This window comes from Neolamprologus multifasciatus, chromosome 10 (genome assembly GCF_963576455.1).
Source record: "Neolamprologus multifasciatus chromosome 10, fNeoMul1.2, whole genome shotgun sequence".
NCBI classification, from domain to species: domain Eukaryota; kingdom Metazoa; phylum Chordata; class Actinopteri; order Cichliformes; family Cichlidae; genus Neolamprologus; species Neolamprologus multifasciatus.
In genome coordinates, this window is record NC_140448.1 from 11,626,927 (window position 1) to 11,651,198 (window position 24,272).

The 24,272-nt window shown below is 42.8% G+C and overlaps 1 protein-coding gene across 3 annotated transcripts in view; it reads left to right on the forward strand.

Annotated features, from left to right (window-relative positions):
- Positions 1 to 24,272, forward strand: part of LOC146509667 (cell adhesion molecule DSCAML1-like) — a 53,214-nt gene that overhangs the window by 21,997 nt on the left and 6,945 nt on the right. The window contains exons 1-24 of one of the 3 annotated variants that reach the window (XM_085174460.1): positions 3,941 to 7,299; positions 8,598 to 8,744; positions 8,819 to 9,097; positions 10,144 to 10,419; positions 10,592 to 10,888; positions 11,365 to 11,637; positions 12,522 to 12,806; positions 12,923 to 13,042; positions 13,141 to 13,317; positions 13,895 to 14,094; positions 14,391 to 14,487; positions 14,653 to 14,781; positions 14,876 to 15,043; positions 15,154 to 15,224; positions 15,514 to 15,754; positions 16,690 to 16,875; positions 17,855 to 18,010; positions 19,621 to 19,760; positions 21,913 to 22,066; positions 22,621 to 22,738; positions 22,888 to 23,051; positions 23,225 to 23,323; positions 23,560 to 23,748; positions 23,943 to 24,230. In XM_085174460.1, coding sequence (XP_085030586.1) covers positions 8,741 to 8,744; positions 8,819 to 9,097; positions 10,144 to 10,419; positions 10,592 to 10,888; positions 11,365 to 11,637; positions 12,522 to 12,806; positions 12,923 to 13,042; positions 13,141 to 13,317; positions 13,895 to 14,094; positions 14,391 to 14,487; positions 14,653 to 14,781; positions 14,876 to 15,043; positions 15,154 to 15,224; positions 15,514 to 15,754; positions 16,690 to 16,875; positions 17,855 to 18,010; positions 19,621 to 19,760; positions 21,913 to 22,066; positions 22,621 to 22,738; positions 22,888 to 23,051; positions 23,225 to 23,323; positions 23,560 to 23,748; positions 23,943 to 24,230 — 4,111 coding nt within the window. In that variant the 5' untranslated portion in view covers positions 3,941 to 7,299; positions 8,598 to 8,740. Of the gene's footprint in view, positions 1 to 3,940; positions 7,300 to 8,597; positions 8,745 to 8,818; positions 9,098 to 10,143; positions 10,420 to 10,591; positions 10,889 to 11,364; positions 11,638 to 12,521; positions 12,807 to 12,922; positions 13,043 to 13,140; positions 13,318 to 13,894; positions 14,095 to 14,390; positions 14,488 to 14,652; positions 14,782 to 14,875; positions 15,044 to 15,153; positions 15,225 to 15,513; positions 15,755 to 16,689; positions 16,876 to 17,854; positions 18,011 to 19,620; positions 19,761 to 21,912; positions 22,067 to 22,620; positions 22,739 to 22,887; positions 23,052 to 23,224; positions 23,324 to 23,559; positions 23,749 to 23,942; positions 24,231 to 24,272 lie in introns of those variants that run through there. The other 2 variants (XM_085174458.1, XM_085174459.1) reach the window with 2 other exon arrangements.

Sequence of the window (24,272 nt, forward strand, 5' to 3'; positions counted from 1 at the left end):
GTATATCTTTCTGGACACAGGGACTAATCAATGCACGGTGTGGGGGGAGAAATTTCATATCTTCACACCTTGGCAGATATATGCAGTCACAGGCTGTTCTAGCTATTTTTGAGCTAATTTGAAATGCTAACTATGAAGACTGACAGCAGAAGAGTGAGTGTACTTCTATTGTGTGTACACATTTGTCTTGTGTAGCGTTACTGTGAAGCTGGACTCTGTCATAGGGTTACAAATTCAGACTGACAGCCTTTGGACTCTTGAGCATTCGATGCAGACTCAAGGAGAAATTGCATCATAGAATTCACATTGAGCATTTGCACATGCTGTAATGTAACTGTAGCTATACTGTACGCTAGACATTTTCTTTTCGGTTCAGTTTCACCTACAGATAATTTTTACATATTACAGTCACAAAGAAGGTCACAAAGAAGGTTGCTTACACTGTTTCAGAACTAAACTTTAAAAACTGAATCTTTTATTCTTTTATACTGACAGAATAACCAAGTTAGTGGTTCTTTAAATCTGTGACTTCCACCTCTCAGATGGTGATCTCCATTCTTTAATTGCAGTAACGATGATGAAACTCAGGATATTTGATACTTTGGTTATATCAGTCATGCCCCCCCCACCTCCTATCCCTCTCCCTCTCTCTCCCTCATACTGGGCAGTGACACTCCTCTGCCACCAGCACTCTAATAGGGAGGGACCAGGCAGCTCACTCAGTGCTGCTAATGCAGCTCACTGCCCCAGGCCATGGGGCTAAGCTGGAGTACACTACATCTCATCTCATCTCTCTCTCTCTGTCTCACACACACACACACACACATATGATGGCAGGCACACACCATAAATCCAACATCGTCTCTTATCTGCAACTAAATCAAAACAAGGTGGAGGAGTGGAAAGCTTTTCATTGCCGGATGTTTACTTTTATACTGAGGTGCATTTTTTTGAAGACCAAAGTTACTTCAGTGTTTAAGCTTTAGTGCACAGAAAATGAGCTGTTCAATAGGAATTAATGGGACATCCAGTAAAGAGAAGGTGTTTGGACAATAGTGGCACGTGTCTCTACGATGCCATGCATTGGGATACATGTGTGTGTGTGTGTGTGGTTTCTGTCTCCCGGGACTCTCATTATCACTGCTGTCCCAGATGTCACCAAGCACATGAAACACACGTCATGAATAATGGAGTCCTATTTCTACATCTCTCCCCATTTCTCTCCTATCCGCCCACTCTCTTTCCCCTGCATCCCTCGTTTCCTCTGATGCTTCCACTGATGCTTAATTTTCTCTATCTGAGATGGTCCATTTAGCTTTACGCTGCATTGTCGCCCTGTCTGGTTAGGGACGGCTTTATGGGGGGTAACATGGCACCTCTGCAGCGTTCTGTTGAGGTATATCTATGCAAACAATGTCTTTTGCATACAATTGGTTTCATGTCTGTCCCCGACGGTCCATTCAGTCTCTCAATACCCCCCCACAAACCCACACACACACACACACACACACTTCATCCCCTCCCCCAGTGTTTACTGTTTAAAGTCACACAGGGCAAATTGGGACAGAGCAGTCAGTGGAGCAGAAGAGACGTGGTCCCATCATGGTGGAAAACTGGACTCTGCTTTCTTTTCTACCTCATCCCTCTGTTTCCCTGCCTCTTCTTAGCCTCCATGTTTGCCTCTTCCTCACTTCTGTCCCCCCAACTTTATGTCATTCGTTACCCTCACGGTGAGTTGGTGTACAACATCACGCAGCGGCAAGGGGCAGGGCAGGGAAAACATGATTGAAAGATGAGGTAAGCAGTCACAATTGGTTAGGAAAGAGGAGAGCAGTTAGGATTAGACAGTGAAGCGTGGCTTTTTAATGAAAACATGACAGAACCGCGGCTCCCTCAATGCCCTGCAATCTCGACCCCTTTCCAGAAAATGAGCGAGTGACAAAGAAGCGAGTGAGAGAGAAAGAGAGAATCGAACGCTGACACACAGATATTGTTCGTGTGGCTTTAGTCCTATCTCGCACATTGACTCATGCTCTGTGTGTTGTTAACAAAGTCTCTCGCATTAAGGAGATGCAGTGGCTCCAGTTGCACAATTCGTTTTTACACCTCAGTTGTGCCAATAAAACCTGCTTTGAATATGAATTAAAAGGAGTTAAGAGGGTGCCATTCATAGATGTTAAGTAAGTGTGCAGCAGAATAAAAGCCAGGACAGTGTATATATTTAAATGGTTGACACCTGCTTCTACTTGGGCTTTTAATGTACACAGCATAGAAAAGGGAGAGAACAGAGGGAGGGTTGAGAGGGCTCCCGCTTTGAATACAGATGTAACACCCCCTTTTTTGCATAAAGGAGTGGAGAATACAGACGTGGGCTGTTATCTCCTTCTTACTTTACCCAGCATCATGCCCTTTACTTCTACCCTTTTTCTTATCCTCTCTTTCTCGTTATTAAAATCAAGTCAATGACTCATCGATGGCCCTCTTCCACTTTAAAGCATTCCTCTAGTGCAAAACTGGTCTACTGCCATTCACAGGATCCACTGTGCTAATTTTAACACGTAGTTTATTATTTTTTGTGCCAGCAGGCTAATAGTTTTTGTCCTATTTTAAGCCCGGTAGGTGTTTCTTTGTGTGTGCACGTGCCTGTGTGTGTGTGTGTTTGCACACACACACAAATCCAGGCCTCGTGTGCCTGGATTTGTGAGCACCAAGCATATTCCAGCACTGCAGAGAATATCTCCGGAATATGTTGTGCTTTTTTTTTCTTTTGTCTTCTTTCTGTGACAGTCACAAGTCTTTGATCTGCTCCTCCTCCCCTCCTCTGTCTTCTCACCTTCTTTCAAAATCTTCTCTGCAACTTGCCGTTAAGAGCACAGGTATAATGCAGAAATAGAGAATGCAGTTTTTCTAAAGTGAGACTCAGAATGCTGTTTTTTTAGCAGCTCAAAATCATTTTGGTGTTTAACCCCCTAAAACCCGAACTCTTCCATGGCATGCATTTTTAAATTCTCTTTGATATTTGGGCATATTAGACCCTGATGAATGTAAAAACAAGGAATCACCAGATTTTTATTTTTTTTTTCACCTGATTTTTGTTTCTAAGAAAAATGAGAGCCACATATGAGGATATTTGTTTTAAATTTCGATAAAACAGAGGCAGTACAATGTCCTTGTAAGTGGATATCAGGCCCTTGTAGAGCAAAATTTAGTATTTTGGTCTAGACAACCCAAAATGTGATGTCCACATATGTGGGCGCCAGGTCCTAGGAGGTTAAAGGATATAAAATCTATTTCAATTAGAAAAGACTAATAACGCTTTGACACTCAGGTGCAGATGCATTTTTGTGGGTCTGGAGCTCAAACCCTTCTGTTACCATCTCCAATCAAAATATTATCAAGGTTAATTTCTTTACACTGTAATTAAATACTTTGAAAAACCTGGATTTTAGTGTCATAACTTAAAACCTCCAAGCCATTGTGAAGAATTATGTTTTAACTGTAAAAGATACACTGCTAAATGTGGCATACTGTACTATACATATACTTAATAGATACTGACAGGAATATTAACTAGCAGTAAGCTGTTATTTTACAATGTCCCTACTGTATTCTACACTAACAGTTTCTTACATTGACATATAACTGCATGTCCTCACCCCTGTGCCTCCTGAGACCCACGTTTTCATATGGGGACATTTTACATTCTGGGTTTTCTGTACTTTACACTTTATTCTGCTCAATAGTGCAGATGCCGTCTTTAACAAAGTGTTAAAAATGGCATCTGTATCGTTTATGCTACAAAATAAACCCAATGTCAGGTTTATTATTTATAGTTTTATATATTCTAATTATTTTTAGTTAGATTAGTTTCAGGTAGCATCCAGAGTGGATTTACTAGTTTTTTTCAGTTCAGCTTTAATTAACTATTCAAAAAATAAATTTTTTATTTATTTATTTTTATGTATTTTTACATCTTAGGTTTACTCACTTTTTTGAGATGTAAAAGTACCAGAGCTCAAGTCTCAGGCGTAGTTTCTGTCCTTATTTATTTAATCAATCAATCCCCCGACTTCCTGATATTCTTTCGGAATAACAAACTGTCAACACTTTGTGGTCAATTATTAAATTATTAAAATGTTTAATAGTTTAATGCTTCTGATTTTAAAAAGTATTGTACAGTATTTAAAACAAATTATACATTCAGTCACAATTTTTCCTGCATTTTTACAACAGTTTGTTACAATGAATCAATTTACATTAAAAGCCTCAGGTAAATATTAAATATCAGTGTTGTGACACGTGAAATGTGCAGAGAAACGACAGTCCCAATTTTGTTTGAAAGCCTCTGTGTAGAGAGAGGGACTGTAATGTTGTGATTGTTTGAAGGAATCTAAAACCTTTGACCTTCTTCGTGTGCTACCTTACACTCGTCATAATGCGCAGTAACCTTCATTTAACTGGGGAAGCCCTTAGAAACAAGCATCTACTGCCTTTGACCATCAGCAGGGTTGAGTAAGATGAAGAATCCAGGGGATTGTAGTGATCCACCAGGAGGAAAACAGGAATCAGAGTTCGATAGCTCATTAGCCTTTTCCAAACTCATTAGATATGGGGTCCATATTGGAAGTCCCATGTTTTGTTTTGTTTATTTGTCTTCTTGTCATGTACACTGGAAAATCTGAGCAGGTTAGTATCATAACAAAATTCTTGCTTAGGTGCCTTTAAGTAGACTGACTGGTCTAATATAGGATATTGTGGAAATTTGCACCTCTAAACATGTAGGTCGGATTCCCTGTTGGGAATAGTGCTGAATAAACTGTTCATGAATGAAGTTCCAAATATTTTATTAGTTCGTTAAAGGAGGTGACAAATTGTTAGTTATTTTCATGATTTTGAGGTGCAGAACTGGATTAAATGATCTCTGAAACCAGCAAACCTCCAACTGAGGCTTAGGAAATTGGGAAGCTATAACACGGTGCATTGTGTTGTATGTTTTTGTAAAGTATTTGTGATTGGATACAAAGCTACTTGCATGTGAAAAGCTATATTTAGCCACTTCAAACTGATCCTACTTTTCTTTATTGATTTAAGCGACTTCAACAGCCAGTTTGCCGTTGCGATTTTTGCATTCACACAACACCTAGGGTATCAACATTTGGTCCTTGATGATTGTAAACACGCTGTGCTTTAATAATTGCTGAAAGTACACCAAAATCGTAACAGGATGCCAGTGAGAAGACCCTAGCAACAGGGAGAGGATGAAGAAAGCGTGAGAGTGGGAGGGAGGGGGAAAGATGCAGAACATCAATAAATAATGGCCCCACTGAGGAGGTGGAAATATGGGCCTCGTTATCTTTGCGCCGACGCCTTCATTTGCATGTGAGAAAATGAGGCTGCTACTAACTCGCACACATGGTGCGCACACATACACACTGCTGGACTCACATGAGCTACAGTATACATCCTATTTATAGACTATTTCTTGCTTTTATTTTTTCCTATTCTCTCACACATTTACACTTCTATTAATTCCCCTTTCCTTCCTTCTCTTTGGAATTTGTCAGAGCAACTGCTCTGGTCTGTGTGACTGTGAGGCTGCCGGCATTTTGTTGGTTTAAAAAATAAAGTGAAAGCACACCTTTATCACAGGCTTGGTAGGAACTTTAACTTTATTAATGCCCCGTTTAACATTGCAGAGCATACAGCTAGAGTATACACCGCTACAAAGCCTGGTGAAACACCATTAAGTGATTGAGTAAAGCAGGTGGCTTTTGCAGTGCCTTGCTCATGAGTAACTGGGCTCTCTTATAGACTTAGAATAGCAGACTTAACCTTAGTTTATCTCTATGTGCCAACATTTACATAAAAAAGGGGAAAAAGTGCAAATCCAATTTAGTTTATTTTAAAAATTTCAACAAAACTAAAAAATGTACACTCCTGATTAAACTGTTAAATTATCCACACTATATACAGTTTTTTTCTGTCAGAAATAAAAATCCATTTCCCGTACTTGTAGCTGCAGAAGGAGATAAAAATAGTTCCCCTCTGGACCTCATCTGCATCTGGGCATCACCCTGTTTTTGCCTGTGAATGCATCTCATTGAGAGTGACCAAACTCATACAGGATCTAACAATGTCACAATCCTCTAGGCCATGCAGCTTCTTTCAAAGCGCTTCTTCTCGGGTGAAAGGACTCTTTAAAGAATCATTTATACATGATACAAAATTATATAACCTTTTAAATGGTTCTTTCAGAGCATTTCTGAGGATCTGTAAGTGCCTCGCTCTGTTTCTTTTTTTAAAATTTTACAGCCGGTTGGGTTAGATGTTAAACAGGTTGGTATTTATATATTGTTTGTAGTCTTACTAAGCAGTCACATTGCCTTTTTTGTTGATCAGTGTTTTAAAATCTAATGCTAAGGTAATAAAACATTTCAAAATGCAAATCTTGAGCTGTGTAAGTGCTGGGTTATCCCTGGATTATGCTTTAGCAGGAAATCTACACAGTAACTTACAACAAAACCAGAAGCTCCTACAAAACACTATGCTGTAACCTTCCACATAACCTGAGATGCACTTCCAGAGAAATGTAAATACACGTTGGTTCGACGCAGCCCGAAAAGGCTTGAATGGCGTGCAAAGGTTAGAAAGGGGTTTGTGGTGATGTCGGAGGTTAGGACGTAGATTTCCCAGAATAGTCTAAATCTGACTTTAGAATCTTTATTTTGCGGTTTATCTCAAAAGTTAACAGTTTTCCAACTTAAGTTTTATCTCCTGCACTTGTGTTTTTGCATCTTTCTTCCAGATTAAGTACATACATACATGTGCATGGCTCTGACTTCCTTTATGCTTAGTATACATGGACGAGTTGAAACTAAAGACAAAATATAGCTTCGAGTTTGACAAATCCAATCCATCATCTTCAAGCTCTGTAAGGGTCTGTGCAACATGAAGGAGGTACAACGAAAAATAAATCTGCAACAGAAACTACTGTACTGTTTTTATATTCAGAATGCCTGTACAGTGTGTGTGTGTGTGTGTGTGTGTGTGTGTGTGTGTGTGTGTGAGTGTGAGAGAGAAAGATGTACAGTTCTGTTTCTCATTGTCTAGTCAAGTCAGCATGAATAAAAGCTGAGGGAGCACAGTGATTTCGGATTTAGTAATTAATATTTTACTCTGTCTGCCACTCTGCTTAGAAACTCAGAGCAACAAAAAAAAAAAGAAAACAGCGAGAAAGCGAGAGAGCAAGAGGAAAAGGGTGAGACCGATGACTGATGAGGGTTCACACAAAGACATGAAGTGAGTCAACCAACGATAGACTGATTCTATGAACAAACCACTCAGTTGTGATGGCTGGATAGTGAGAGGACTAATGTGATGTGTATTGTGTAATAAGTGTTGTTTAAGAGGCTGCAGATGGGATGAATTCAGTTCACTGCTGCAGACAGGGACAGAAAAAATGGCTTTGACAGATCCTGCTGACTCTCTCTCTCTCTCTGTTTCTCTCTCCCTGCCTATGTCAGAGTGTTGTGACAGGCTAGTCGTCGGTGTTGTGGGAGTAGCAGTCTTAAAGTGCTCATTATCCTGTAAGGCTTCATTCTAAGGGGGCAAACAAAGGCTGCTGTGAAATTGCAGCCTGTGCCTCCTCCCGGGTCATACAGTATATTCGATGCAAACACATTCACAGCGCATAACTGCTACCTTCCGTATACCTGCTCAACCCTCTGAAAGACCCTGATAAACACAGACTCTGTAGTTTAAATATTGATGCTGATGAATGTGAAAGCAGCCAGTCCAGTTGTTGCCCCGTGGTTGGATGCTAAAAGGCACAATTGATAATTAATGCTTACAAACCTAAAGAAATCTTATTGTAATGACCGTCACACTTAAGGTAAACTATGAGATTATTTGTGCTATGAGGACATAGTACAGCTTCGTTAATGTGAGGTTTGTGGACTTTATCAGGAAATGTAAGATAGCTTACCTTTATGCAAAGAAACAATGTGCTGTATAAATTACGCAAGAATATCTTGGTAAAGGGAGTCATTGCAAACTGATGTCTGCCTTCGCTATACACAGCTTGAAGACTTTGTAATGCTGACATAACTGTTCTTTGAGTAGCATAAAACAAATGCTAAGAAAGAGAAGACACAGAGGCACACTTGATCTTTGGCCTTCCTGGTTTCTTATCATGCATAAAAGGAAGAACATTTAAAGAGTTTTGTGATGGTAGTTAGTGTGATGTGCAAGAGTTATAAGCTGTGTGTGGAGGGAGACAGTAAATCTGTCTCTCCTCTGTCTGTGGGTGGTGTAAGTGACCGCTGGGTGTCCTCCAGGTCTTGAAAGAGTGCCAGGCTTTGGGAAGCAGCATTATTAGGCAGGTAGTGCCAACTGTTCAGGCAGCTGTTTGTTCTAAGAACAATATGGTTTTGCAGTATGCACTATGTATTTGAACAAGAGTGATCATCACAAAAGTGTGGGAACAGGAGGGAGTGAAAAGTTTTTTACACACGAGGTCTTCAGAGTGATGTTTTACCTGTTGTCACTTCTCCTTGGAGAAGATTAATGTTGATCTTTTCTTAATGTGTCTTCCTCAGGTAACAGGTTCTCGCTGACCTCCTTTGGGGCTCTTTACATCTCCGATGTTCAAAAAGAGGATGCTCTCTCTACATACCGGTGCATCACCAAGCATAAATACAGTGGCGAGACACGGCAAAGCAATGGAGCCAGGCTCTCTGTAATGGGTGAGTAACTGGTGTGTGAACTTACCTTTTTCTCTTTGTCTTGACAAAAATGTAACACCATGTCTGCATTCCAGACCCCAACGAGTCTGCACCCACCATCCTGGACAGTTTCCAAGCAGGGGAGGTCTACGCAGGCCATAGCATTGAGCTCCCCTGCATAGCGGGAGGATACCCAAGCCCTACTGTGCGCTGGCTGAAAGATGGTCGCCCACTACCCTCAGATGCCCGCTGGACGCGGCGATTGACAGGGCTGACCATCAGTGACCTGAGGCAAGAAGACAGCGGCAGCTATGCATGCGAGGTCACCAACAGTTTTGGCTCAAAGGAAGTGTCTGGACAGCTTCACGTGATAGGTGTGTGAGGCTCATTACACACAGATACGCACACACGCTCACACACATTTGCAAAATATCTGGCAGACTGGCTCATTGTCTTGTCAGTGAATCAGCCTTGCAGACAGACATAGTTGTAAGCACCTTTAAGTGTTTGGTTTAGGGCGCACATGTAAGTCCAAGCTAAAGTGTGTCTGTTACAAACATATGTGTGAGCTGTAGGATGTCCCATCATATCAGACCTCAAAAGGAGAGACAGGGCGGTAATTCGCTCAGGCTGATTCCATATCACAGCTGCCAGCACCATTTACCATCAGAAAAGAAGAAGAGTGAGGAAGACAGAGATAAAGACGAGGGGTCACGCGGGGGGCGGTCGGACACCCAGACAGTGCTGGAATGACATTATCTACAATGTAATAACGAGATAATAAGAAAGGCTGAGATAAAGTGTGTAAAGTATACAAAGAAACAAAGGGAGTTAGGCGAGATAGAGCGAGAGAACAGAGAGGCGGTAGGCTTTGCCAGTGGGCACATCATGGCAGCACAGTCTGTGACTCTGACAGGGTGAGTAGGGGGGGTTGGGAGGCACAGTGATGCCCCCCAGCATATACCACCAGCTGCCTTATTGCTCACTGACATTTGCGTACACACACACACACATACACACATGTAGACACGCGTTCTCGCTGACACACAGGCACACTCACACACACAAGTGGACAGAGATGTGAAGCGATATCTCCAGCTGCTTTTTTAATGAGTGCGTCCAACTGATTGAGTCACCACTGCTGATTGTACTCGCTCTCTTTCTCCTCATCTCTGTGAATGAAAACGCCTACTGTAAGCACCATGTGTCATGTTTTGAATCCAGTTTAATGATTTTAGAGTGAGGCAGGAAAGGCAAAAGACACAAAAAACACCTTTTGAAGTAAGATAATATAATTAGTAAATAAAAAAGGTAAGTTAGAAGGCTACAAATCACATTGATGCCTTTTGATTATTATAGCAGATATACTATTAAAGTGATCCACATTTTTGTTTTATGAACTCCTGTGGTCTTCTCTCAGATCCACTACGAGTGACCTTGTCCCCTAAGAATCTGAAAACGGGCATCAGCAGCACACTGTTCTTCACCTGCACTGTGGAAGGCTCTCCAGAATACACCATCACCTGGTACAGGAACACAGAGCCAATTGTCCCAGACGAGCACATCTCCATCCAAGGACAACACAATGACACCCTGCAGATCACTGCAGCACAGAAGCTTCACTCTGGGGCCTACCAGTGCTTTGCTTCCCGAAAGGGCCACACTGCTCAGGACTTCTCTATTATTCTGCTAGAGGGTACGTGGTCAGTGACTTAAATAAGTGCAGGTATTAGGCGCCATAGTCTTTGTGTTCAAAGCTAATATGTTTGCTGTGGGCTTTGCAACTTCTCAAGTATTCTGCTTTTCTGTCAGAACTTCTCACTTTCTATTTATGTCCTTCTGTTTCCTCTCTCCCCCTGTCCTCTCAGATGGTACTCCTCGTATTGTGTCTTCCTTCAGCGAGCGGGTGGTAAACCCCGGCGAGCCTTTCTCCCTTATGTGTGCGGCCAAAGGAGCCCCACCCCCTTCTATCACATGGACACTGGACGATGAACCTGTGGTTAGAGATTCAACCTACAAGACCAGCCAGTACACCCTGTCGGATGGCCTGACTGTATCGCACGTCAACGTCAGCAGTCCACTTATTCCAGACGGAGGAGTGTATCGTTGCGTCGCACGCAACTCGGCCGGTAGCGCCGAGTACCAAGCGCGCATAAACGTAAGAGGTGCCTGTCTGCTTTTCAATATAAATGCACTCTACACCTGAATCTATACAAACATACAGGAGCTAGTGAGAGGCATTGCACACATCTATCTATCTATCTATCTATCTATCTATCTATCTATCTATCTATCTATCTATCTATCTATCTATCTATCTATCTATCTATCTATCTATCTATCTATCTATCTATCTATCTATCTATACACACAATACACTGAGTGAATATGTGATTAGGCTAAAATCAACAAATATCCTCTATCAGATTTTAGTAAAGGGGGCACAACTAACCTCCCTTTCCACCTGTCAACTGGCCCCAATCACTCTATCCCTCAACCTTTATCTCTTCCCTTCCTGTCTCCGTGGCTGCCCTCTATATTCTGCCATGACCTCCCTCACCTCATCTCCCCCTTTCTCCAACCTCTGTGTTTCTCTCTGTCTCCTCCCTCCATCCCCTCCCTCTCTTCCCCGTGTCTCCAGGTCCACCTCGAATTAGACCCATGCGAGACATCACCGCAGTGGCGGGCAGAAATACCTATATAACGTGTCGTGTGATTGGGTACCCGTATTACTCCATTAAGTGGCTGAAGGACGGCATGCAGCTGCCTGATAATCATCGTCAAGTGGTGTTTGAGAACGGCACACTGAGGCTCACAGACGTGCAGAAGGGCGCAGACGAGGGGACCTACTTGTGTAGCGTTTTGATCCAGCCCCAGGTGTCAATCAACCAGACTGTCCACGTCACTGTCAAAGGTAAAGCTGAAGAGGAGTACGGATGCACTGGGCAGTGTTTTTGCTAAATTTATACCTATTTTATGAACCCAATTTATAGAATTAGGCTGCAGTAGAGATAAAGTGACACATCAGTTGACAGGGAGATATTGCATCTTCACGCTTTTCCCAAATCTATTTCAACTAGAGGTAATGCTCCATGCATACCCAAAATTCAAATTCACTTAAAACAGTAGTGAAAAAAAATCTTAAGAAATCAATCACTGATACTAATACTACTTTTGTTTTCAAAGTGCTTCCTTTAGCTTAAAAAAAGATGAAAAAAAAAAGCGATGCAAGTAAAATTTCTTGATGAAGAGCAGCTAGTCACTGCTACTTGGGGGACACCAGTGTACAAAGCTGTCAAGTGCAACTTTAGTAATGCTGTTGAATGCAGATGAATGGTGTTTTGGGGGTAGATTTATGTTTGTTGTGCGTATTTCATTTAGTCTGTGAGCGGGATAACGATGGCAGTAAGCAGGGCAGCTGCAGAGGTGTTTGAGGGTGTGTACATGTGCCTGTGTGTGAGTGTGTCTCTGATTTAATTAGATGAATAATAATGAAGCCTAGATTAAATCCCCCAGATGTCTCAGCTGTAGTACCCCCACCTCTACCTCCATTACCATGGCAACGGAATGACTTCCCCCTGCCAATTGGACTGTAACCAGAGCAGCTATTATGGGCTGCGGGAGATGTGGGGTGGTGGTGGTGGGGGGGGGGGGGGGGATGCTGAAGAGGGGCCTACTGGCCAATGACCTTCTCCCTCTCTCTCTCAGACTCTTAGCATTGCTCCAGATGGCCACATTGCCACTCTTCAACATCTATCACTGCCCTTATTCCACTGATTTCCTATCTCTCTCCTCTAGTGCCACCGCTCATCCAGCCCTTCGATATCCCCTCTACCTCAGTGGGGAAGCTCATGTACATCGCCTGTGTGGTGTCATCTGGGGACATGCCCATACGCATCACCTGGCACAAAGACGGCCAGCTCATCGTGCCAGGCTCTGCCTCTGGTGTTGCAATAGAGACCAAAGAGTTCATGAGCTCCCTGCAAATTTCCAATGTGACACTGAAGCACAATGGAAACTACACCTGCATCGCCAGCAATGCTGCTGCAACTGTCAGCTGGGAAAGACAGTTGATTGTTACTGGTGAGGGGTGACGTGTAATGTGTAAAGTAACCGTGGAACTGTTTTGTGATCACTTACTTTTTGTAACTTTTACCAAGTTTTTCCATTTATATAAAATCAGGATTTCTGTTTCTCAGTGCCGCCGCGTTTTGTGGTGCAGCCCAACAATCAAGACTGTATCTATGGAAAAGCTGGAGTACTTAACTGCTCCGTGGAAGGTTACCCCCCTCCAAAAGTCATGTGGAAACATGCCAAAGGTAAAATCTGCACATTATCCTCATGGCATTGCAGTAAAAGCTACACACGAACAAGAAAGTGTCATGCTTCCATACATGCTTTGTGTTGTGTCCTGCAGGTGTAGGAAACCCTCAGCAGTACCATCCTGTCCCACTAACTGGCCGTATCCAGATCATGTCAAACGGTTCTCTGCTGATCCGACATGTTCTTGAAGACGACCGGGGGTACTACCTCTGTCAGGCCTCCAACGGAGTGGGCTCAGACATCAGTAAAAGCATGATCCTTACTGTCAAGAGTAAGTGTCAATCCTCTGCTTTTTGGCATGAACCCACTTCTTTTCAAACCCACATCTCCTGGATTGCGCCGAGATAAGTCTCAGCTTTTTGGACAGGGATCAGCTCTTCTAAGATGCACTTTTGCCCCAGGCTAGTGCGGCCTGTGCTTAACATAGCCTAACCTAGTCTGTGTCCTGCACATCCTTCACTGGGGGTGCCTTTCCTATTGACTGATGTTCTCTGGCTGTCAGCCTGTGTGCTACAGAATGTTTGGTAGGGAAAAGGGTTGATGAATTAGTGATGAAAGCAAAACCACAGGAACCTCTTCAATCAATAATCTACGTCTAAGTAACAGAGGAGGAAGAGAAGCGAAAGTAGAGACCGAAAAGAATAAAAAGAGGAAGGAGGTGGTGTTAGAGGCCAGTGGGGCTTGAAGCATGAAATGAAAATGGGGAATAAAATGGAAAAAAAAGAGATGTCTATACATGTGTAATATATCCTTGCTCAGTTTCCAATACTACACGCCCGTTTTCCCTCATGTCATTATTCCATACAAAACGATTCATCATGCTGACACTTGTCTATGAATTTGCTCAGTCCCTGCCATGATCACCAGCCACCCAAACACTACCATGGCGAGGAAGGGCCAGATCAAGGAGCTGAACTGCACAGCACGGGGCGAGCAGCCCATTATTATCCGCTGGGAGAGAGGGGACACAGTCATTGACGCAGAGAGAAATCCCCGTTACTCCATCAGCATCAACAAAAAGGGGGATGAAGTCATCTCCACCCTAAAGGTCAGATAATATATACTTATACTCTTCAGGCCTTTAGTGTAGCTTAATGCCATTACACCGAACTATGCTGAAAAAAAAAATCTACTTCTACTATAGGCTATTGCAGAGTTTAGTAAGCTTTAGAGGTGCATGTTTTCAGATTTTATATTTATTTTGGGATGTTTTTGCAAAAGAGTTCTAGAAATATTTTCTTTAAAAAAAGTCCTATTAAAGGAAGTTATTATGGGAATATTTTTAGGATATTATATTCCTAAATTTCACACGTCATCTTTCCCTGTTTGTGCTGATGCTCGCAGCTTAACCCAGCCGAGCGAGGAGATTCTGTCTTCTTCTCCTGCCATGCCATCAACTCCTATGGAGAGGGCAGAGGGCTCATCCAACTCACTGTACAAGGTATTTCTACAAACAACTGCAAATCCCTACTTCTTTTATTTAAATAAAGAATTAAGGGGGGGGGGGGGAAAAGTATGTAAACAACCTAATGAGGAACGGTTATTTAACGAGATACTGATGGTGGTAAAAACAAAGGAAAATTCTTTTTTTTCCACCCTCACACAGAGCCACCCGATCCTCCCGAGCTCGAAGTACGGGAGGTGAAGGACAGAAGCATGAACTTGCGCTGGATCCAAAGGTTTGATGGCAACAGCATCATCACCAGCTATGACATTGAGTACAAAAACAAGTCAGGTGGGTTATTAAAAACAACAAGCCTAATCCCTAATGTAAAAGTTATTTCAATAATTAAAAACTGAAAAAATAAACCTCTGCTCATATTCAACAGACACATGGGATCACATGTACACAACTAGGAACATCTCACCCACCAACAATCAGGCCAACATTGTAGAGCTGCACCCGGCATGCGTTTATAGTATCCGCATGTACTCCTACAACAAGATTGGCCGCAGTCTTCCCAGCAAAGAGCTCACAATCAGTACCGAAGAAGCACGTAAGGGATTGTTTTTCTCTAAATATCACGTCTTTTTGCCTATCTAGTATTTGTTTTTGCTGTCTCTGTATGGAGTAGAGTCATCACTATCTGATATCTTCCATCAACAGCACCTGACGGGCCTCCGATGGATGTAATCCTGCAACCAATGACATCTCAGAGCATACGAGTCACATGGAGGGTAAAATCACTGTTGCTTACGACTTCATTTAAGTATTAAGCCTAGTATCAGTGGAAATAACTAGAAAGCAAACAATGATGGGATATAAAGATATGCTCCATGATTTAAAACAACAAGGTTTCAGTGATCTCACAAACAAATCCAAAATGTTAAGAGACACCTGTGAAATTGTTGGTTACAGAAATGCAAAAAAGAACTAAAATTTAGAATTTATCTCATTTAATTTCTTTTTTATTTACAAATTGCTGTCAAATTTCATAGTAAAACTTTTTTTCTCCAATACTTTCAGGCTCCAAAAAAGGAGCTGCAAAACGGCGTGATCCGCGGCTACCAGATTGGATACAGAGAGAACGGTCCAGGTAGCAATGGCCAGTATAGTATTGTGGAGATGAAAGCTACGGGGGACAGTGAAGTGTACACCTTAGACAACCTAAAGAAGTTTGCCCAGTATGGGGTGGTGGTCCAGGCCTTCAACAGAGCTGGGACTGGCCCATCCAGTACTGAGATCAATGCTACCACTCTGGAAGATGGTAAGTGGACAGCAAGACGAAGAAAACGAGGAGAAGACTGTGAGATACAATTTAGGAGAGTATGGGAGGAAAAGAGGAGGGACTGGAAGAAAGAAATTTAAAGATCCAAAAGGAAAACATGAAAATAATAGTCAAATGCAATAACAGGATGAAACACGCATGAATGAACATAACATGCATGTAGAAATGCATGCTCAAACAAAATGTTAGAAATAAATTTGCAGCACATCCCCCATTATTCTTTCCACTTTAATTAGCACCTTCATTAGGCTGGTAGAGAGCGAGAGAGGAACAAGGAACCCCATTACTCTTTAAATGTCTGCCCACTCTACCTCCCTTTTCCCTGGTCTGCCTTCTTTATCTTCGCTTTCTTCCCATGGGTTTCCTTGTCATCCTCCTCACTGGTCCTCTGTCTATTATCCGTGTTTTTATTTCTTATACTTTTTTGGACCCTTCCTGTCTGAGAGGAGAATAATGACGGGCACTTGGATGATGAAAATTGGCCACGCAGGTAGTCAGAAGCTGCCTCTACAGCTTCAATTAGCTTAAACAAGAACATTGTCTTCCTTTAGATTGTATCCTCCACATTTCAGCTCACACCCTGCTCATCTGCATTTTGACCCCTTTGGTGTAGCTCTTTTACTATTCATGTTGCTCTCTCAGTGCTCTTCCTCCTCTCCATCAACCCCCCTCCACTTCTCCTCTCCTCTCTAAAAGCTAGGAATGAACAAGGAGCTATTCAGGACTAATTTGAGCTTATTTGACTGATTTATTTCAGCAGAGATTTCCTGTGGTTTGTGGCATTGAGTTATTATTAGTTATCATTGCTCCGGCTGCCATGCTACGTCGGACCAGATTTCAGTAGAAGCCATTAAAACACTACTCAAATATAGTTTAACAGTGCAGCACTAACACTCACTCTCTATGTTCCCCAGTGCCCAGCGAGCCTCCGCAGAACGTGAGAGCAATCTCTGTGACATCAGATGAGGCAGTGATTACATGGGCAGAGCCTCCACGGCTGACGCTGCACGGTGTGCTGAAAGGCTACCGAGTTGTGTTTTGGTCCCTCTTCCCTGACGGAGGTGGGTGCTGTGGGGGCCAGGCCCAGTGGCCAATGCAGAGTAATTATCACCTATCTCATTCTAAGATTCACCAACCCGCCCTCCCACTCACCTACCTTTCTGTCAGTGCTGTGAGTCAGAATGTGTTAATGTGTATCCACACCTTTCTCATAAAGCACTTCCTGGTCCTGTGTGTTTTTGAATTTGTCTGTTTGTCAAATAGACTGTATGTCCAAGATGGAGATATGGCTCAACTTTAGCTTAAGGGGTAGCCTTTGATTTCACAGAAGTGACCACATTTAGATGAGAGGGTGATGCACCCATCCATAGGCAGCGGGGGTGCATCACACAGGCACAAATACCTACTATTTACTACATACAAATAAAACTCTTGGAAAACTAACAGTTAGTTGCACAGCGTGCTATATTATTTGCCAGATAACTTCTCCAGAAGCACCAACACCCCAGACACGATCAACGTCATGCACCTAATAATACAAAGCATAAGTCCTAATCACATTTAATTGACTGAGTTATATAAAAAAGATGCCTCTGTAGAGTTCTTATGACTTGCTACAACATCATTTTTATGTAGCATATTGCAAACATGGTTTTTTTTTTCAGCTCTTAAGTTAGTCATTTTAATTTGAAAGTTGCCTTAAGGTATTTGAGTTTTTGGCACTTCTGCACTGGTTTCATTTTTCACCCCCAAAGGTTTCTGTTAAGTCTGTCATAGTTTCTTAGATTTTTAATAAGACTTGTGATCAGAAAGTCACACAGTATAGCAATGAGTGTCTGTGTGTTGTAGGTCCAATATCTGTGCAACTCTGTTTCCTAAAAAAATATTTACTCCTCCTTTAGACACAATGTTGAAAAAGGAAGGTAATTGTATTCATGAAAAAAGAAAGTAATGGCCACGTATTACATTACCAAATAAATGCAACTGCAAATAAATATATTTTGTAGGAGACAGAGTTGGTGTGTGTTGTTACTCATATCATCACCTATAGCTTCTAAAAAGAGTTTTTCTCTCCCTCAGAATGGGGAGAGATGCAAAACATCACCACCACACGTGAACAGGTGGAACTGCGAGGGCTCGAGAAGTTCACTAACTACAGTGTTCAGGTGCTGGCCTACACACAAGCTGGCGATGGGGTCCGCAGCAATGTCCTCTATATCCAAACCCGAGAGGATCGTGAGTATACAATTCATTTGTTTTTACATGAAGAAAAGTGTGCGATGTAAGGAGATGGGAAATGGGATAGAGGTAGATTTTAAAAAAGGGAGCTGGTTGTATGTCAAACCCATAACAAAAGCTCATAACAAGCTATGCTGGGAATCTCCATTAGCTGTGCTAATGAGAATTAAGAGGCTTTGAGTCCACAGCTCAAGGCTAAGGGAGGTGTTTCGAGAGGAGGAGGGAGAGATGATGTCTTAGAGCATATAGCATCCAGGAGTCAGCCATCAGCCTGGGCCTGCATCCTTACCACCAGCCCTCTTGCCATAGGCATAGGGATTAACTCCTTTTGGATTAGAGAGAATTAATTTTGTGCTTACACCATTGGAGGCAGGATTACAGCCAGATCCATGTCTCTTTATAAAGGAGGAGGAGGGGCCTGGGGGGCTGAAGATGGAAAGATACAATGGTGATCGCACAGCCCGTTCTTGGCTGACAAAAAATAATGAGTGAAAAAATTATAAGAGAAACACCACAGCTGAGGTGTTTGTTTATTTGTGTCTAGACTGCTGTCCTCTTCTGATTGACTCAGTGTTCCATCGTGTATTTTTGTAAATGAGACTGTTCACTTAGTAGTGTTCTCTTCCTCATCATCACTTGGGTTGTGCTAGTTCTGCAGCAGACTGTCTTGGCAGACTGTCTGTCTGTGTATCTGTCTGTCTGGAGTCCTGGGCAGATTTTGGGCACCAGATGGGACCTGACTGTCCCATCTCCTACTGGTGCTTTGACATGGGGGTCCAGTTATGATAATGATAGCCTCCTGTGCGCCTCCCTGCTGCCATCGTTACATGATCCCTGTCACTTTTTCCGTCCCTGCTTACTTCGTTTAAAACTTGCATTTCTGCTTTCTGAGTTTTTGTTGTTTTCTTGCCTTTGTAGGGGAAAGAGACCTCTTCATGACCTCTGTAGGGGAAAGAGATCTGAGGGTAGAGAGTGGCAGTATGACGGCATCAGGGGGCCTCACAAAGAAAAAAACAGGAATGGGGGATGGATTTAGAGGGCTGGGTCTTACACTGTGGTAGGCTCCTTCTGTAGAGGCCAGATGAGGCCCACTGTCAGGCACAAGTTATATTTATGGTTTGGTTTGAATAGGGTTGATAGTGTAGACCCAGTACTGTAAGACCGATGAAACAAAAGCATTATTGTTCACCTTTCACAGTATCCAGTGTCCTGATGTGTTTTTGTAAAGTGTGCATGTTTTTTAAGCCCCTTTTGTGCCATTATCTCGTAATCAGAGCATTAAACAGTGTCCAGTGCCAAGCTGAAGTGGCTAGCAGAGGATCAGACACTAATGTCTAATCTGTTTGAGAGTTTTGAGAATGCTGGGTGTCACAGAGTCAGAACTGCTGACCAGTGTCTGAATGAACATATGTCACAGCCATCCCCTCAAAAGGATGTTTTTCAAAGTCCTTCCAGAGCAGCTTAGTACAGGCTAAGACTTCCAATCCGCAAAAAAAAAGCCTGCTCACTTTAATAGCCATCCAACACCCAGCATGTGCCTGCACAAACACAAACACACACACATATGGATGCCCGCCATGCTGATGTTGCTATGTCTTTTCTCCTAGTTCCTGGTCCACCGGCTGGCATCAAGGCAGTTCCCTCCTCCTCAAGTAGTGTGGTTGTGTCCTGGTTGCCTCCTCTCAAACCAAATGGCATTATCCGCAAGTACACCATCTACTGCTCCAGTCCCGGATCTGGACAGCCAGTAAGTGCCTCCTCTGTGGGTGTGATTCATATAGGGCCAATTTATCTCTGAGGTCCGTGAAAACCAAGTAACTTATTAAATTACCAATGGAAATAATTCATTTGTAAGCGCTGTTATTAAATGAACTTGTATGCATGCATTTGTGTGTGTGTATATGTGTGTGCGTGTGCGTGTGTGTGTTGCGCATGTCTCTCTTTCACTGTGTTTGCACCATCGCTTTATTTCCTGCCCTCCCAGATGAACAGATGAGGTTGTCTTGGCAACGTGATGAGACGTAGATATGCAAATGAGCCAGAGAACAAGCTCACACATGCACACTGCCGCATCAGAAGCACACACTCACAGAGACATCACATTTCGACATTTTCTATTTATACACATACGTGCAAGCATTTCAATTGTGGTTAGATCATGTACACACAAACACCAGCACACGGTGAAGTCTGATATCAGGCTAGAATCTCACTTTCTTATTATTCACAAATACTCCTCCCTCTCTGTGCATGAGTGCCATGTAAATGAGCACAGGCAGGGAGGAGAGACGGAAGGAGGGAGGGGGGTGGAAAGAAGGTTGAGAGAGAAAAAGAAGCACACCATTAGAGGTAGGGAAAGACCGAGGGGAAATGAGAGAAAAAGAGAGGGATGAGGGAAGAGGGAGAGACAAGCAGGGTGGAATGGAGGAGAGAGGAGGGTATCAGTCACATCGAGATGAGAGTGCTTTTGTCCGTCTTTTCATTATCTCCCTGTATCACTCCCTGGATCACCACAACACCGCCACGATGCTGAAGGAATGTTCGAACCCCCTGCACACAAACACACACACACTTATGCACATCCTCCCCTCCCTGTGTCCCTCCATCCAGTCCTCTTCACTGAGCTAGACAGAGAGGAAAAGAAAAAGCAAATGGTGAAAGAACACAGAGATGAACAGATTAAAGAGAGAACAGAGGATCATCTTAAGACACAACAGTCTTTTTGTGCATTGCCATGTATGTGTTTGTGTGGATGCAGGTGAGTGTGTGTTCATTCTCAAAGGTTTGCTTGGAGACAAAATACATCCAAGCAAACCTTAAATCCAGTGTTGAGTACAGCATTATAAGTAGCTGTAGGTCATTTGCATCAAATTTATTTTGAGTAGTGGGACAAATAGACAGCTCCGCACAAAGGTTTACATTTTCTGTTTTGCCTTTTTTGTGTTGACCTAAAACCTGTGTTCAATTCTGAGCAATCATACTGCTCGCTGTGCATATTTTCTATAGTTTTTGTTTTTTTTTAAAAAAAACATGGTTTTATGGGTTTTGCCTGAACAAAAAAAAAAAAACAGAGAGAGAGAGAGAGAATACCACATACCACATCTGTTTCTCCTTTACAACCTAACACTCAGTTTGCTCTGCAAAAAGCTTTAACTCCCTCAAAACATTCAAATGATGTCAAGTTGTATACAGCATAAGATCTACGTTGTTCAGACAATGAATTCACAAGTTGATCTGGGTGGAAATGGAATCCATAAGGAGGTCAGCCATAGCTGAGAAAATCCGGCAAAAATAATGCACAGTATCATCCTTAAATTTTGGGAAAGACAAATAAAGAAAGAGTCAAAAATGCAAGTTGCTCTCAGTGTTACAGAGACAAAACATCTCAGTGGACTCTGTGTTTGTGCTTTGGATTTAAGTGATTCGAGAAACAATATATGTATCATTTCTGCCTTTTATCACGAGGCAAACACTGCCAGTGAGGCTAATAAGTTAAAATTTTAAACAAACAGGTGACATTGACAGATGTATTTGGCTTTCCCTTTCTTTCTCCAAAAAGTATGCTTTTTTGTTGTTTCAAGATACCGACAGTGTTCAAGGAAAATTGCACACCTCCTTTTTCACTGAGCGCATTTTGATGTGTCACAATAGGAAAATGACAGATGTAAAAAAAAACAGTTTAACCTGTCAACTGCAGGAGCATTAGTTTCAGTTTCCTGGTGTCACGTAAGTTATACCAAAACTTAAACAGAATAGAGCCTAAATTAATGTTATGTTCATCTTAATTTCCTTTGTAGCTTTATAAAATGTAGCACTTTAATCAAGTCCACAAGCTGCCACCACTCCTGTTATATTACCGTTTTATTTGCTAACATGACATTGCGTGCCCTCTGTCCCAGGCTCCCAGTGAGTATGAGGCCAACCCAGAGATGCTCTTCTACCGTATCACGCACCTTACCCGCGGTAAACAATACCTCATCTGGGCTGCAGCTGTGACAACTGCTGGAAGAGGCAACATTAGCGCAAAGGTCACTGTGGAGCCTGCTGGGAAAGGTGGGTCCTCCAGGCATGCCAGTTGTAGAGAAGAAGGGTAAAGAGATTTGTGCAAAGGTTATCAGGGAGAGCGCGCTAAACATGGCTATGAACTGGCAGCATGATCTCCTTTACACAGATCACTTTCATCAGTCTCCCTCCCTCTCGCTCTGTGTACGATCTCTGCTATTGATTGACAGCCGTGGTATTGATTGAGCAGCGGCTGTGTTGCAAGAAACGTTGTTGTTAATTATGTGGTGATGAACAGGGCCTATCCAGTAAAATGACCCTTGGGGAGAGAGATAGCAGGCAAAATCAATAGAGGGGAGGATTTATGGAGAAATGATAGACTCGAGACTAAGAGTTTTGACAGGGGGCTACATTAAAACACTATGGTACAGCTTTTTAATCCCTCAAGAGAAAGGATTCAGGCCCACTTAATCATCCAAAAGCAGACACAGAAAGACAAGTTGAAGTATGAATAGAGTCATTCTGGTGTAATGCTTACTATTTGAGTTTAACATCATGTGCTAAAGATGCATGTTGAGTTTTACTGGTTGCATCTTTGTGTGCAGTCCCAGCTAAAATCCTGTCCTTTGGGGGCACTGTGACCACTCCCTGGATGAAGGAAGTACGTCTGCCCTGCAGCTCAGTGGGAGAGCCTACTCCCACAATTAAATGGACCAAAGACAGGTCAGAGCGGTCACTGTATACCCTTAGATATCAGAGATATCATGCACACATGCTGATGCTATGTCTTGTGAGGAAAATTGATTTTTTTTTAAACTGCCTACTTAAATATAAGGCTCTTAATCCTAAATAAGCTGTCTGCTCTTTATCAGTGAGGACTCTGCCATTCCTGTGACAGCTGACAGCCAACGGCAGATCTTATCCAATGGTACACTGGTGCTACGCTTAGTCAAAGCAGAGGATTCTGGGTACTACACCTGTACGGCCACTAATACCCTAGGCTTTGACACCATCATAGTGAACCTTGTGGTACAAGGTAAGAAGAAACAGAAAATGTATAAATGTATTTGAGTGAAACAGACACTTCTGTCCTGGTGCTAAGTTATTGTGTGTGTGTGTGTGTGTGTGTGTGTGTGTGTGTGTGTGTGTGTGTGTGTGTGTGTGTGTGTGTGTGTGTGTGTGTGTGTGTGTGTGTGTGTGTACATCCAGTTCCTCCTGACCAGCCTCGTCTGACTGTCTCCACTACTTCCACCTCCTCCATCACCCTGGCTTGGATTCCTGGGGATAATGGAGGAAGCTCCATCAGGGGTATTTAAATATTGTTGACCTGTTTTTTAAGGGTGCTTCACACTTTTGATGTCATATGTACTTATCCAGTTGTGCAACAAGCTTATGTTTCTAGGTAAAAGGAAGTCAAACCGCAGCCGGCTGTAGCTAATTGTAGCTGATTGTTGCCCCCTGGTGTCCAACAGATGGAGCTGCAGCAAGGATACACCACCATTAGTAGCTGTGTTTGACATAAATGTGTACTGGTGTGCCTGCAGGATTTGTGCTGCAGTATTCTGTGGACAACACAGAGGAATGGAGAGATGTGTTCATCAGCTCCAGCGAGCGTTCCTTCAGGTTGGACAATCTCCGCTGTGGAACTTGGTACAAGGTCAAGTTGGCTGCCAAGAACAGTGTGGGCTCAGGACGTATCAGTGAGATCATTGAGGCAAAGACGCATGGAAGAGGTGAGGGGTCTAGAGAAAAGTGTTGAAGCTGGAATTAAGTCAAAATAAATCTTCTCTTTCTTTGCTGTCTGTTCTTGTAGCAGCAGTTACAACTTTCTTCTCAAACATGAAGCCATCAATGCATCACAGATAAATACATCTTAAATTGCTATTTTATGATTATCTTTCTAACCTAGTGTCTTTTCCTTTTCCAGAACCGGTGTTCAACAAGGACCAGCCACTGCTAACGCACATCAACTCCACTCATGCAGGCCTCAACCTTCAGGGTTGGACCAGCGGGGGCTGCCCTATCACTGACCTGATGCTGGACTTTAGGCCCAAAGGTACTTGGGCCTGGCAGAGCCTCAAGGCCAATTCCACAAATCAGCTTTTCCTCAGCGAGCTGCGAGAGGCCACCTGGTACGAGCTCAAAATGAAGGCCTGCAACAGTGCTGGGTGTGGCAACCAGACTTCCCAGTTTGCCACAACTGACTACGATGGGAGTAAGTCTCTCCTTTTCCTCTCATTCATGTTTCTGTTACTGA